The 15252-nt window shown below is 43.3% G+C and overlaps 1 protein-coding gene across 1 annotated transcript; it reads right to left on the reverse strand.

Annotated features, from left to right (window-relative positions):
- Positions 1-11822: 11822 nt before the first annotated feature.
- On the reverse strand, positions 11823-13596 carry LOC121796706 (nematode resistance protein-like HSPRO2). Its single transcript, XM_042195501.1, has one exon. The coding sequence runs from the start codon at positions 13380-13382 to the stop codon at positions 11988-11990; it is 1395 nt and encodes a 464-aa protein (XP_042051435.1). The 5' UTR covers positions 13383-13596; the 3' UTR covers positions 11823-11987.
- Positions 13597-15252: the final 1656 nt, after the last annotated feature.

Genomic DNA, 15252 nt, shown 5'->3' on the forward strand with positions numbered 1-15252 from the left:
TTTCCTCCATCTCTCTTATTCTATCAATTGCACATTAAAACCCATATCATTTCAACACTTTATTTATTTATTATGGACAGAGATAGTATTTCTTTATTTCGTGAAAAAAATCAGAAAATGGAGAAACCTTTGTGAAGAGTTTCATATCCACCGTGCTTTACCCTCCTCATTTTTTTGTTGGAACGGTACTCTTCTATTACAAGCCACGTTTGTTGTGCGAAAAGTACTTAAAAACTTATTGGTTGATATCCACTGTGAATTAACTTCAATATATATAAGATCCGAAGATAACAGAAATGGAATGCACAATACGCAAATATTTACATGGTTCAGTCGAATGACCTATATCCACGGAGAAGATGATCCCAGAATTTTATTCAAACACTCAGAAAGTGATTACAAGAGTCAACACTTGATCGACACGATCAAGATCATTCAAACTCACATACAAACCTTTTTCCCTCGACAATCACAGCCGATAACGATGTGAATCTCACAAAGATAGTGTATCTCTTGTAATAATGAACAGTCTCAAACTCGCTATTCAGATCTCGATATATTTGTTGTTACTCGGTCATTCCTTTATATAGAGTGTCGTGCATAACTGTTGTGTGTCTTGCGACCGTTCCGAACTGATGCAACGCTTGGTCAATCGTTACCTTCAACCGCTAGGTCAGTTGTCGTTACTTGATCAAGCCATGATGTTGCTTGATCAAGCCATTGTTACTTCAACCGTTGCAATGGTTAGTTCCAAACAACACCATTCTTCCATTCATTTAGCTTCACCTCCAACAAATCTCCACCTTGGAGCTATATGAATAATCCTGAATCATCTTCTCGATCCACTCTTCATTTCCCCTGGACCAGACTGATCAACTCCATACATTTTCTAAGTTTGGAGTTGGGCAGCGTCTTCGTCAACATGTCTGCGACGTTATCCTCAGTCGAAACCTTGACCACTCTTATTGTTCCCTTGTTGACCTCATCTCTTATGAAATGGAGTCTGACATCAACATGTTTACTCCTCTCATGAAAGGTCTGATGTTTGGTCAAGCAGATGGTACTTGAGCTATCGCAGTTTACTTCTACGGATTTTTGCTCAATACCAAAATCAGAACGAATTCCTTTCAGCCAAAAACTCTCTTTCACTGCTTCGGTTAAGGCTATATATTCCGCCTCTGTAGTAGATAAAACCACTACTGACTGTAGTGAAGATTTCCAACTGACCACGCTTCCGAACAGACAAAACACATATCCAGTTTGTGACTTCCTCGTGTCTATGCTTAATGCATAGTCTAAATCACAAAATCCCTTGAGCGGATACTTCTCTTTTTCTTCATTCAAACATGATTCCGAGGTTTGTGGTTCCTCTCATATATCTGAGAATCCACTTGAGCACCTGCCAATGCTTCATTCCTGGATTTGCTATGAATCTACTAGCAACACTTATGGTGTGGCTCAGATCAGGCCTGGTACAAATCATGGTGTACATGATGCTTCCCACTATACTTGCGTATGGGATCTTGTCCATTTGCCTTCTTGCCTCCTCGGTATCTCGACTTTGGCTTTGACTCAACTTGAACTGCTGAGCCAGAGGAATGGTTACCGGCGTCGATGACTCCATCTGAAACTTCTTGAGGGTCTTATTGATGTAGTCCCTCTGAGTGAGCCATAGCCATCCTGCTCCTCTGTTCCGTACTATGTCCATGCCCAATATCCTCCTTGCACACCCCAGATCTTTCATCTCAAACTCTATTTTCAATTGAACCTTGATTTTCTGTACTTCTTTCATAGTAGCTGCAGAAATCAACATGTCATCAACATAAAGGAGTAAGTATGCCACTGCAGCCCCATTCTCCTTCTTGATGAATACGCAATTATCATATTCAGACATCTCAAAACCGATCTTCTGAATATATTTATTGAAAATGAGATACCATTGTCGTGAGCTTTGCTTCAAACCGTAAAGGCTTTTCTTGAGCAGACAGACTTTATCTTGATCTCCCGGTTTGATGAAACCCTCTGGTTGTTCCATGAAGATCTTTTCTTCAAGGTTCCCATGTAGAAAAGCAGTCTTCACATCAAGTTGATGAAGCTCCCAATCCTTTTGAACGACAATGGCTAACAGAATCCTGATTGAGCTATGTTTCACTACTGGACTGAAAACTTCGTTGTAATCAATTCCTTTCTTCTGAGTGAAACCCTTAGCCACCAATCTTGCCTTGAACCTGATGTTGTCGTTCTGAAACGCTTCAATCTTCTTCTTGAATATCCACTTGCATCCTACGCATTTCTGATTCCTTGGCCTCAGAACCATTATCCAGGTTTTGTTCTTGTACAAGGAGTCTATCTCTTCCTGCATGGCTTTCAACCATTTGTCCTTCTCATGAGTCCTTACTGCTTCTTTGTAGCTTGTTGGCTTATGATATTCAATTTCTTCTGCCACAGCCAGGGCATAGTGTAGCATTTCGTAATCACTATACTTTGTTGGCAGATTCCGAGTTCTCTTGGATTTTTCTTTGAGTCTTCTTGGCATATCTGGTTCCGTTCTGTGAGCTCCTCCACCTTGAGTGCCCTGTGAACTCCCTACATCTTCAGACGTATTATCTCCAGATTCCTGACTTTCCAATCCCGAGGTCTCCACCTCAACTTGTGTAGTCTGCTCCACCTGAACTTGATCAGTTGAATCCACCTCAACTTGATCAGTTGACTCCACCTCAACTTGATCAGTCTGTGTGTCCTTCAGAAAAGGCATTTCATGCTCCTTGAAGATCACATATCTACTGATCACCACTTTGTTGTTCCCAGGCTCGGTACACCAAAGTCTATATCCCTTTACTCTCTTTTGATAGCCCAGCATCACACACTTGATGGCCCTTGCCTTCAGCTTTTCTCGCTTGACATGGGCGTATGCTCTACAGCAAAATATTCTCAATTTGTTGTAGTCCCCTTGAGATGCATACCATCTCAAATCTGGCGTATCAAAATTCAGGGCCGATGAGGGGCACTTCTTGATCAACACAGCGGCAGTCGCAGCCGCTTCAGCCCAAAAAATCATAGGCATTCCAGAGGATAACAGCAAGCATCTCAGCCTCTCTATAATGGTCTTGTTAGCTCTCTCAGCCACACTATTCTGATGTGGGTTGCTTGGTACGGTCCTATGCCGCTTGATTCCCTTCCTCTTGCAATATTGATCATACTCAGAAGATAGGAACTCCAATCCATTGTCAGTTCTTAAACACTTCAAATTACAGGACTTCTCCGATTCTACTTCAGCACACCATTCTTGAAATTTTGAAAACACCTCTGACTTTTCTTTCATAACATGCAGCCATAAATTTCTTGAGTAATCATCAATAATGGTGAGAAAGTATCTACCTCCACCTATGCTTTGTGTTTGTGCAGGACCCCAGACATCACTATGCGCATAGTTCAGCGGAGCTTTTGAGCAATGCTTTCCTTGGGGAAAAGTGAGCTTCTTGCTCTTGGCCAAAATGCATTCTTCACATCCAGCCACGTCTCTGCGAATAGTCTTCCTTTTCTCTGCGACATGTCTAAGTGGTTGGAATAGTCTTCCTTTTCTCCAACTCCTTTAAGCCTGTCTCTGCGACATGTCCAAGTCTCATGTGTCATGTCTTCCTGCTAATTCTTTCAGTGATATTAACTTGATCACTGATAACCTCTGCATCAAGGTAGTAGAGATTATTGATTATTTCGGCCTTCACGAAAATGGCGTGGTCTTTGAACACCTCCATCTTGCCATCTCCGACTCTGGAATGGAAGCCTTTCTTGTGCAGCAATCCTAGCGAGATCAAATTCCTTTTGACCGAGGGGATGTATCTTACCTCAGTTAGAACTTTAATTGACCCATCGAACATCCTCAGCCTGACTGATCCCAATCCATTTACTTCACAAGTATGGTCATTTCCCAGGATTACTGATCCTTCCGCAGCAACAATCTTTGTGAACCAGCTTTTGTTGGATGTCATATGAAAACTGCAACCAAAATCCATAATCCAGCAATCTATCATGGATCTTTCTGTTATATTCATAATCTGTCCATTTTCAAAATCCTCAACCACTTCTGCTTGATCAACTGGCTTCTGAGCATCTGCTTGCTTTCGCTTCCATGCATAGCAGTCCTTTTTTATGTGTCCTGGTTTCTTGCAGTAGTGACAAGACCTAGTCTCTTTTCCTTAACTCTGCTTGCACTTCTAAGATTGCTGCTTCTTTTTCTTTCCAGCCCTTCTGGAAACAGCTTTTATACTCAGGCTTTCAGCAGCTTGATCAAGGGGTCTCAGCCCCTGCTTTTGAGCCTCCTTGAGTTTCAAAGCTGAGTAGACTTCCTCTTATGTGACCTTGGAGTTCCTCCCCAGGAGAATTACATCTTTGAATCGCTCATAGTATCCGGGCAGAGAATTGAAGAGCATCAAGGCTTTATCCTCATCTTTCAACTCCTCCTCGATCGCCTCCAAGTCGTCAACACATTTGCCGAAATCTTCTAACTGTTAAAGAATACTTCTGGTTTCCGAAATCTTGAATGTGAATAATTTCTACTTCAAATGGAGCCTATTTGCCAGTGACTTGGTCATGTAGATTGATTCAAGTTTGGCCCAAACCCCGGCAGCCGTTTCCTCCATCGACACTTCTCTTAGCACCCGGTCATTCAAATTGAGAATGAGTGTGCTATATGCTTTATCTTGGAGTTCTTGATTCCTTGCCGCAGTCTTTTCATCTCCTTCTTGAGCTACGGGAACATTATCCCCATTCAAGATTTCCCAGAGCCCGTTCTGCATCATCAACGCCTTCATTTTGAGTTTCCACAACCCAAAATCGTTCTTTCCATTGAACTTTTCCATATCAAATTTTGTTATCGATATCGCAGTCAGTAGAATTCTTCGGATGCGCTTCCCACAGATGGTGCCGAACTGATGCAACGCTTGGTCAATCTGCTGGAAATAGATCAGGAAATAAATCAAGGAGATTGGAAGAAATCACGAGAATAATTGAAGATTGATTTTAGTGAATATTTTTTCTGATTTGTAGCTAGGGTAAATCTTTCCTTATGTAACTAATCTCTAGCCTATTTAGGAGTGTAAAACCCTCCTCATTCATAAGAAAGTGAAATACATCAAAAACTCTTGTTCAACATGGCATCAGAGCATAGGCTCAGAAAAAACTCAAATTCATCATAGCCATATACCTTTACATCGGCCAGAAGGCGATAACCACCAAACCTGCAAGATGTCAGGAGATGAAGATGTTAAACCAGACGATCCCAGAATCAGAACGAGCAAGAATGTTGTAATAGCATTCAAGCTCAATGGAAAAAACTACCCCCTGTAGGCTCGGCTAATGAAGGTAGCCATCGGAAGCAGGAGGGCGCTGAGGCACATTACTGGCGTACCGGTGCCCCCCGAACCAATGACCAAAAAATACATCGAATGGGAGGAGACCGATCTAGTTGTATTCTCATGGATCGTGGACAATATCGAAATCGATATTGTTGGAGATTTCAAACATCACCAAAGTGCAAAAACAATCTGGGACAGTTTGGTCGTAACGTACGAGAGCACGTCTGACCCGTATCTTATATACAAATTGGATGACAAAATCAGCCGGACTGTTCAAGGAGACATGGATCTAGAGACCTACTGGAGGACCCTTCAAGGAGTATGGATCAATATTGATCGGTGCCAAGAAAAACCAATCGACTGTTGTGATAAAGGATTATGCCAATATAGGAGACTCACCAACACACAGAGACTTCACAAGTTCTTGAGGGGACTAAATCAGACGGGACATTCTCAAGGAAAGCCCGGTGCACTCAGTCGACGTCGCATACGGATGGGTGAAACGGGAAGCCACACGACTGAAAATTATGCCGGCGGCAAACCACGACCCATCCGGTGCAACGAACGGAGACCCATCATCGGGCGGAGTGGGTTTCGGCTTCGGAGCCCGAAACACACGATTCTTACCTCAGTCGGCACCTCTGACGCGCTCTGGACAACAGCCACCATGCCCCGCCGCCGCCAACAACCGCCGCAGAAACAAACCGGACAAATCCAAATTGTGGTGCTCTCACTGTGGGATGAACAAGCACACCCGGGAAAACTGCTTCCAATTGGTCGGCTTCCCGGAGTGCTGGGATGAAAGTCTGAAAGGAAAGGCCAAATTGGCCATCGGAGTGGAAGGCAGCGGTGGAAACCAGGAGGGAGCCAACACTCGTGGCAGAAATGGAGACGCCAACGCTACTCACGGCGGCGGTGGCAGACGGGGAGAGGAGATAGTTGGAGAGGCAGCTTTTGCAAGGATGGGAGGAGGCGGCGGATCTGCAATTGGGAACGGAGGTAATAGGCTAGAGTTGAAAAAACCTAGCCCACATTCTCATTTACAGTCAACACCCCAATTTTTCCCTAAATTGCAAATAGTGCCACATATTACAAATATTATGCAATCTGCCCCCAAATGTGTTGATAATTGTAGAACTCGGCCCAAGGCTTTAGAAAATCATTTTATTACCCCAAATAGGTTTGAAGTGTTGGATAAATTGCATATTGCCTGCAATGCAGAGTATAAGCCTAGTGGAAAAGAGAATGGTTAAATATGATTTTGTAAATTTTAGTGGGGCTATGAAAAGTCAAATTCAAATGGCAGATGGGGAATTAACTTCAGTAGAAGGGAGTGGAACTATCGAAATTTCACCGACTTTAAAGTTGTCAAATTGTCTTTATGTTCCGAAATTGTCACATAAGTTGATGTCCATCAGTCATGTAACAAAGGAATTAAATTGTACTTTGTTGATGCATCCAAATTTCTGTGTTTTACAGGATATCAGGACGAGGAGGATAATTGAGCGTGGCACTGAGCGTCAAGGCCTTTACTATGTTGATGAGATGGCTCACCAAGGCAGTGCCGCGATGCTAGCTCACGGATCTACATCTCGAGAAGCTTGGTTGTGGCATCGACGTTTAGGTCACCCGTCACCTGGTTATTTTAAATTACTTTTTCCACATTTTTCTCATCTCAAGAATATTGATTGTGAGTCTTGTGTTTTGGCGAAAAGCCACAGACAGTCTTTTAAATCTAGTGAAACGCCTCTTTTTACCTTGGTTCATGCTGATGTGTGGGGCCCTGCGCCCGTTGTTGGTGATCATGGTTTTAAGTATTTTTTTAATCTTTGTGGATGATTGTTCTAGAATGACTTGGGTGTATTTTTTGAAAAACAAATCTGACGTATATGCAAAATTTGTTCTCTTCTTTAACATGATTCAAACACAGTTTCAAACCACTATTCGAACCCTTAGATCGGATAATGGGAGAGAATTTGTTAATAAAGAGATGTTAGATTTTTTCAAAAGAGGGGCTTAATTCACCAAACTTCGTGTGCTTATACCCCCGAACAAAATGGAATTGCGGAGAGGAAAAATAGAATTATTTTAGAAGTTACCCGAGCTTTGTTTTTTGACTCTAAAGTTCCAAAAGTCTTGTGGCCCGAAACACTTGCCACCTCCGTGTACTTGATCAATCGTCTTCCTACAAAAATCTTGAACATGAAAACTCATCTTCAAACTCTATCTACACTAGCTAAGGTACCAGAACCTCTTACTCTACCTTTGAAAATCTTTGGGTGTTCTGTTTATGTCCATGTCCCTAAACACGAGAGAAATAAATTTTCTGCATGCGCTATAAAGTGTGTTTTCTTGGGGTATGGGATAAATCAGAAAGGATATAGGTGCTTTGATCCCTCTTCTAGGAAAATTATAACCTCAATGAATTGTAATTTTTTGGAATGTGAATACTACTATACCAGCCTTAGTGGTCAGGGGGAGAATAGTAATAGTAATTGTTCATCTGGACCCCTAAGTTGGTTTATGTCACTACCAAGCAACTCGAACGTGGAACCAACAGAGAAAGCTAGTACTGCCGCCGAGCCTGTCTTTTCACATGTGGAGCCTCCTCATCAACCGTCACCTCCCGACAATCCTCCTCCAGTGATATCTGAGGTAATTCCTGGCACTGAATCGGATTGTACAATTATTTCTAATGACTCATCTACAGAAACCGTTGAGAATGTCGTTGAGAATGTTGCGGTAGATGGTGACGCAGGGCGGTACATAATGCCTCCAAGAAGTACTAGAGGGATTCCACCTAAGAGGTACAGCCCGGAACGTATCTCTAAGAGGAGCAGATACTCAGTGGTGAACCTGGCTAAGGCAAATCTCACTGAAATGGCAAGGGCGTTCACTGCTGCCCTGTATGAGGAAGAGGAAATTCCTGGAAATGCCGAAGAAGCTATGAAAATCAAGCACTGGAGGGAGGCAATGATAGTGGAAATGAAGGCACTAATTAAAAACAAGACTTGGGAGGTATGTCTAAGACCAGAGGGGTCTAGACTAGTAGGATGTCGTTGGGTATTCACAATCAAAAGAAGGCCAGATGGATCTATTGAACGTTACAAGGCGAGGCTTGTGGCGAAAGGGTACACTCAGACCTATGGAGTTGATTATGCAGAAACCTTCTCACCAGTGGCCAAGATGAGCACCATTCGAGTCCTCTTCTCAATTGCAGCGAATAAGGATTGGCCGCTATACCAGTTTGATGTGACAAACGCCTTTCTACATGGGGAACTGACAAAGCCAATCTATATGGAAGCCCCACCTGGCTTTAGTGGAGAATCTAGGGGACAAGAAGTGTGTAAACTCAAGAAGACCCTCTATGGTTTGAAACAATCTCCAAGGGCATGGTTTGGAAGGTTCACGGAAGTAATGAAGAAGTATGGATACAAGCAGAGCAACTCGGATCATACATTATTTCTCAAGAAGAATGAAGGGAAGATTACATGTTTGATCATTTATGTGGACGACATGATTCTGACAGGAGATGATGAGGAAGAAATAAGTCAATTGAAGGAAAATATGTTTACCGAGTTTGAGATGAAAGACTTGGGACTTCTCAAATATTTTTTGGGAATTGAGGTGCTGTGATCCAAGAAAGGAATATTTATAAACCAGAGGAAGTATGTCCTGGATCTTCTAGCTGAGATAGGGATGCTGGACTGCAAGCCTGCGGAGACACCGATGATGCAGAATCATGGTCTGCAATTAATTGAGGGGGCGAAACTCACAAATCAGACTAGATATCAGCGCCTCATGGGTAAGCTTATCTATCTTTCCCACACTAGACCAGATATTGCCTACGCAGTTGGGGTGTTTAGCCAGTTTATGCACAAACCCCAAATAGATCATTGGGAGGCAGCATTGAGGATTGTGCGATACTTGAAGGGAACTCCGGGATATGGTAGGTTTTATTTGAGAATCACGGACATATGGAGATACTTGGGTTTACAGACGCAGACTGGGCTAGGAATCCAAATGATCGGAAATCGACTGTCGGGTATCTTACCTTTGTTGGAGGAAATCTTGTCACTTGGCGTATCAAGAAGCAGAGAGTTGTAGCACTGTCCAGTGCTGAAGCAGAGTTTCGAGGAATAAAGAGTGGTCTGACAGAGATCCTTTGGCTGAGGAAGCTTATGACAGAACTTGGCCTGATATCACAACATCCATGCAAACTCTTCTGTGATAACAAGGCAGCTATCAGCATATCTGAGAACCCAGTACAACATGACCGGACAAAACACGTCGAGGTGGATCGACACTTCATTAAGAAGAACATAGAGGCTAAAATTGTGAATCTTCCTTTTGTCAGATCAGAGGACCAGTTGGCAGATATTCTCACCAAAGCAGTTGATTCAAGGAGCTTTCACAGAGTATTAGACAAGTTAAAAATGGGTGATCCCATTGTTTAACTTGAGGGGGAGTGCTGGAAATAGATCAGGAAATAAATCAAGGAGATTGGAAGAAATCACTAGAATAGTTGAAGATTGATTTTAGTGAATATTTTTTCTGATTTGTAGCTTGGGTAAATCTTTCCTTATGCAACTAATCTCTAGCCTATTTAGGCGTGTAAAACCCTCCTCATTCATAAGAAAGTGAAGTACATCAAAAACTCTTGTTCAACACCTTCAACCGCTAGGTCAGTTGTCGTTGCTTGATCAAGCCATGTTGTTGCTTGATCAAGCCATTGTTACTTCAACTGTTGCAATGATTAGTTCCAAAAACACCATTCTTCCATTCATTTAGCTTCACCTCCAACATTCACATTATACAAATCATGAAGAGGCATGGACTACGTGACGTGATCCCCACAAGGCCGCAAAGTAAGACTTCCGTGATTGTTTTAATTCAATGGAGAGATGGACTTCAGTTGCTGTGAACTAATGTTTTACTCTCATTTTCCACGAATTTTATTTTATATGTTGAATAAAAGAAATACAATAAGAGAGAAAAATAAAGTAGAGATAAAAAAAAATTTATTTTAGTAATGAGTCATCTTGAGTGGATAAAATTAAAAGTGAAAGTGAATCATTTTTAATAGGACGGAGGGAATACGAACATTTATTTTAATGCGGGTTATAAATAAAATGATGTGTACAGATAATGTATTGTTTAATTATTTCAAAATTAAAATATTCATTCTTTTCATAAAACGAACTAATAAGGAAATAATTCATATTTTTCAGAGACAGAGAGAATACGATTTCTCTTGCTAGTTTTTTGGAACCTTATATTGCAATTTCAAGTCGCACCGCAAGTACTACGATTTCAGTCCGTCCCACATAATTTGTCTCATTTCACTTTTATCATTTTTGGTAGTGGACCACATATTCTACTAACTCATTCCTACTCACATTTTATTATAAAATTAATATATAAAAGTAGGACTCACATTCCACTAACTTTTTCAACTCACTTTTCATTACATTTCTTAAAACTCGTGCCCGGTTAAAGTGAGACGAATTATCCGGGACGGAGGGAATAATACTCCTCTGTCCACCAATACAAGATTAATTTTGACCGAGCATGAATTTTAAGGGTAACAGAAAGTGAGTGGAAGATGTTAAAGGAATATGTGTCCTACTTTAATATAAATATTAATTTTATATTGACACATGATTAAAATAAAGTTAGAGCATTAGCAATGGGGCGCACTAAGGCGCGCCACGTCAGCAGTTTTATCTTCCTACCTCCCCACCTGCAGTGGGGCGCCCTAAGGCGCGCCATATGGCGCGCCACATCATCATTTTATTGTTTTGTTTAATTAATTTAACTGTTTTCAAATAACAAGTAACGAGTAATGGGTGTTGGTGTCGAACGAACGATAATCGCCGGGTTCTATACCCGGCCAATGCGCCCCTGCACTAAACGTAGGACTATTGGGGCTTGAATCCATTTCGTCGTAATTATGTAAATGTAAGTTTCGAAAATGAAATCGCGTGAAATGAAATGTTACAAATGAACGATATTTATAAAAAAACAAAACCACGTGCCATCGTCCGCGGTCGATCGTCCGCGACCTCCACAATGGGGCGGACGATGGCGCGGACGATGGTCATCGTCCGCGGCCATCGTCCGCGACAGCCGCAATGGGGCGGACGATGGCGCGGACGATGGCCATCGTCCGCGCTTTCCTCCCTGACCGAAGTATAGGGCGCGACTATCGTCCGCGCCCTATGGCGCGCACCCGCAATGGGTGCGGACGATGGATGGCGCAGACGATGCGCGCCATCGAGCGTGCTATCGTCCGCCCATTGCGGATGCTCTTAGTGGAATAAACACTTATAGATTGACGAAGTGAATACTACTAATAAAATTTTAAGTTTATCCATAATCTATCCTATGTTCAAATGTGTTAATATGATGAGGTGGCTAATAAACCTTTCAACTAACGTATAACGATAGAAAAAACACAATCGAAAATTCAGAAAATAATTTAACATGTGTACTATAGAAATTAAACAAATCACCAAAATTGACTGAAAAAATTTTACACAAAAAAATAAATTAACAGGATAGAAGAATACAATACTTTTAGTACTCTGTAAATGAATGGCCTAAATTCTTAACGTCAAAGTTGGACTAGAGTCAACGTCGTAAGCCGTCGTGGCTCCAACGCTCGCCGAGAAACGTCTTAGCGGCGTCCAAGCTCGGGAAATAGGTCGGCTCGAGAAATATCTGGCTCAACAAATCGCCGGATTCAACATTCGTCTTCGCCTCCAAGCTCCCCATCACAACCGCCACTACCTGCTTGTAACAGAAATAAAACCTCTTCACCGCCCCCTCCACCGCCTGCATCGCCTGCAGCAGGTGGATTTTCGCGGATTCCTCCTTTCTCCTGTACAGCTCCATCGCCGCGTTCTGTATTCTAGGTCCACCGGTCGGATCCACCTCCACCTCCAAAACCGCCGGCACACTGTGCCTCAGATCCTTGGACGATTTCGTCACCTCCACGAGCTCGCGAGATCTGAAGCAGAAGAGTTCCGAATCGGAACTTGCTTTGACCGCGAGCTGATTTTTCAGCCGCAGGAAATCATCCGGATCCATCAACAGGTGCAGATCTTCGATCTGAGTGAGGATCGACCACACCTTCTCCAGCAACCAGCAATGGCTCGCCGCTTCCTCGTAGCGCCGTGAATTGATCTCGTCGCCGATTCTCGCGAGTAGCTGCTTCGCGACTCGGATCCACGACTCCACAACCTGATGCGTCGAGTAGAGCGTCCTGTTCTCCAAATTGTTCGATTCGACGTCGTCGATCGGACACCTCTTCAGCGCGTGCACCGCCGCCGGCTTGCAGATCAGGTCGTAATTGAGGCTCGGCTTGCCGCTCAGGTTCGGTTCTCCCAAGCCGAGCGTGTACGGGCACCCCTGCATCTGGCACTCGATCCCGTACTGGATTTTCCGAGCGACGTCTTCGAACTTGTGCCACGTGGCCAGGCGCGGCAGGAGGCTCTCCTCGCTGACGTGGCTCACCACCACCGTGTCGTCCGCCATCTTCCACACCTCCGCCGAGCTGTTCGTCGCCGCTAATGCGCCGGCGGAAGAGGAGAGATCCACGATCGGAATAGTAGATCGCGTCTCGCCGCCGTCCTCATCGTCCTCGCATAACTGCGCGATAAACTCGATCTGGCTCATCGCGAGAGCTTCGATCCTCCGCCGCCATTCCCGCCGGTTCGCGTATGGCCTTGCGTCGGACAGAACCGTCGAGATGAACCGGAAGGTAATTTCGAGGCCGGTGAAAGCCGGTTTGAGAATCAACTCGCTCTTCCATTCAGGAAACTCGGTAGCTTCCCATAGCTTCCACAGCTCCGGAAGGCGGAGATATTGCTCGTACGCCGAACACGAAGACTCGGATGCGGCCGCCAGCTCAGCGAGGCGGAGCTTTAGTGGCGGAATCGTAATTTGAAGCTTATTGGAGAATTTCGGCGATTTGTTGGAGATTTCAGAGCCGATCATCTGGGTTTTCCAATCCAAATCCACCATTTTTCATGTAAGTTATTCCGTGAATTTATATATTTTTTAGAAGAAAGGGGGACAAGAAGAGGGAAAGCCGTGTGGAAGGAGAGTGAGACGGAAGAAATAGAAATGGCGCGGCGGTGGGAATAATTATTTAATTGAGAATTGTTGGTATTTCGAAATTAAAATTGGAAAGCTTATCCATATACGGATATACCTAACGCAGTAGGTTGGAGATTATGATATTAACGAATGTGTCCTTTAGTCGTGCTATGTTTCGAATTGCAATTAAGGCAGCTGCTTCCGGATATAACCTACTACATCTTGCTGGACTTCCCTCCAATATATTATCAACGCGTGTGGGAGTATGTGCCGCCACTCACGAAGTTTATCCGTAGTACTCCATTCGTTTCTTTATAGTTGAGGCAAAACTTTTCGACACGGAATTTAAAAAAGGGAGGTTGAATCTGTTAAATAAATAGATAAAAAGTAAGAGAGGGAAAAAAGTAGAGAGTGAATAAAATAGAGAGTGAATAAAGTAGGAAAGAGAAAAAAGTTACTATATAGGGAAATGACTCAACTATGATGAAACTTCCCAAAATGGAAAAATGACTCAATTATAGAGAAACGGAGGGAGTACTTCCTCTATCCCATAATAGATGTCACACTTGAGAAATGACACAGAATTATTGAAGATATTATTTTGTGTGTTAGGTGGAAAGAGAAAATAGTATATTTATATTAATGTGAGGGGGATTTTTTTTAAAAAGGAAATGTGACTTTTTTTTGTATGACAAACTAAAAAGGAAATTGCGACATCTATTATGGGACAGAGGGAGTAGTACGGAGTACTATTTTTTCGTATAAATGTAACCAATTTATATTTCTCAAATTATTGATTTTATTGAAGCACCCACGGTGGTGGCTCTAGTGGTCATCACATCAATATTTCTTAGTCCGATCATTACGGTTGCAGTGGTTTCAGACTAATGTATGTCCTATCAATTTGAACTCATTTTTTCATTAACTTTTAATGCTATTGTTTTTTTTCCAATTACTAATACCAATATATAATATATGAAACACTAGAAATTTAATCAAACACCTGCATTACTTAGGGCATCCACAGTGGGGCGGACGATAAGCTGTCAGATGCCTCGGGCGCGCCATCGTCCGCCACTGTGGGTGCGCGGACGATGAACGATGCATCGTCCTCGCCCTAAGCTTAGTCCGCGGACGAAGCGCAGACGATAGGGCATCGTCCGCGCCATCGGCCGCCCACTGTGGGCGACGCGGACGATGCAACGCGTTTTTTATTTTTATTTTATTTTTTAAATTCGAAAATTGTGTTTATATAAATACCCCTACACCACATTTCATTTGTAACCTTTCGATTCAGTTTTCCACTCTCAACTTACGCTATAAAATTGATTCCGGTGAATACTCAAGTCCCAATAGCCCGATGTTAGGAGACGGTGCACGTTGGCTAAGGTACACAACCTGATGAATATCGGTCGTTCGACCCCAACACGCAGTACGATCCCGATTTCAGTACGAATTCGGACGGTCTCTCTGACATGGAGCCGTCTCCAACTCGCCCTGCTGCCCCTTCCCGTCGCGCCGCCGCCCCCTCCGCCGCTGCCGCCCCCGCCAGAAAGAAGCGGACCAAGTACGCGGCGTACAAGTTGCCACCTCCGGCAACGAATGAAGAGTACGCACCTGGACCTACTAACTACCAACCGGATGAAACCATCGTCTTGGCGAGGTGTTGGGTGGATATATCGGAGGATCCGATATTCACGAACAACTAAAAGCAGCTCGCGTACTGGGAGCGCATCGTCGAGCGCTACAATGAGTCGAAGCCGCCGACCGCGTATAAGCGCCATATGGAGCAGCT

Source organism: Salvia splendens, chromosome 1 (assembly GCF_004379255.2).
Source record: "Salvia splendens isolate huo1 chromosome 1, SspV2, whole genome shotgun sequence".
Classification (NCBI taxonomy): domain Eukaryota; kingdom Viridiplantae; phylum Streptophyta; class Magnoliopsida; order Lamiales; family Lamiaceae; genus Salvia; species Salvia splendens.

Coding starts and splice junctions, on each gene's coding strand:
- LOC121796706 (XM_042195501.1), bottom strand. CDS start 13,382: ATGGTGGATTTGGATTGGAAAACCCAGATGATCGGCTCTGAAATCTCC.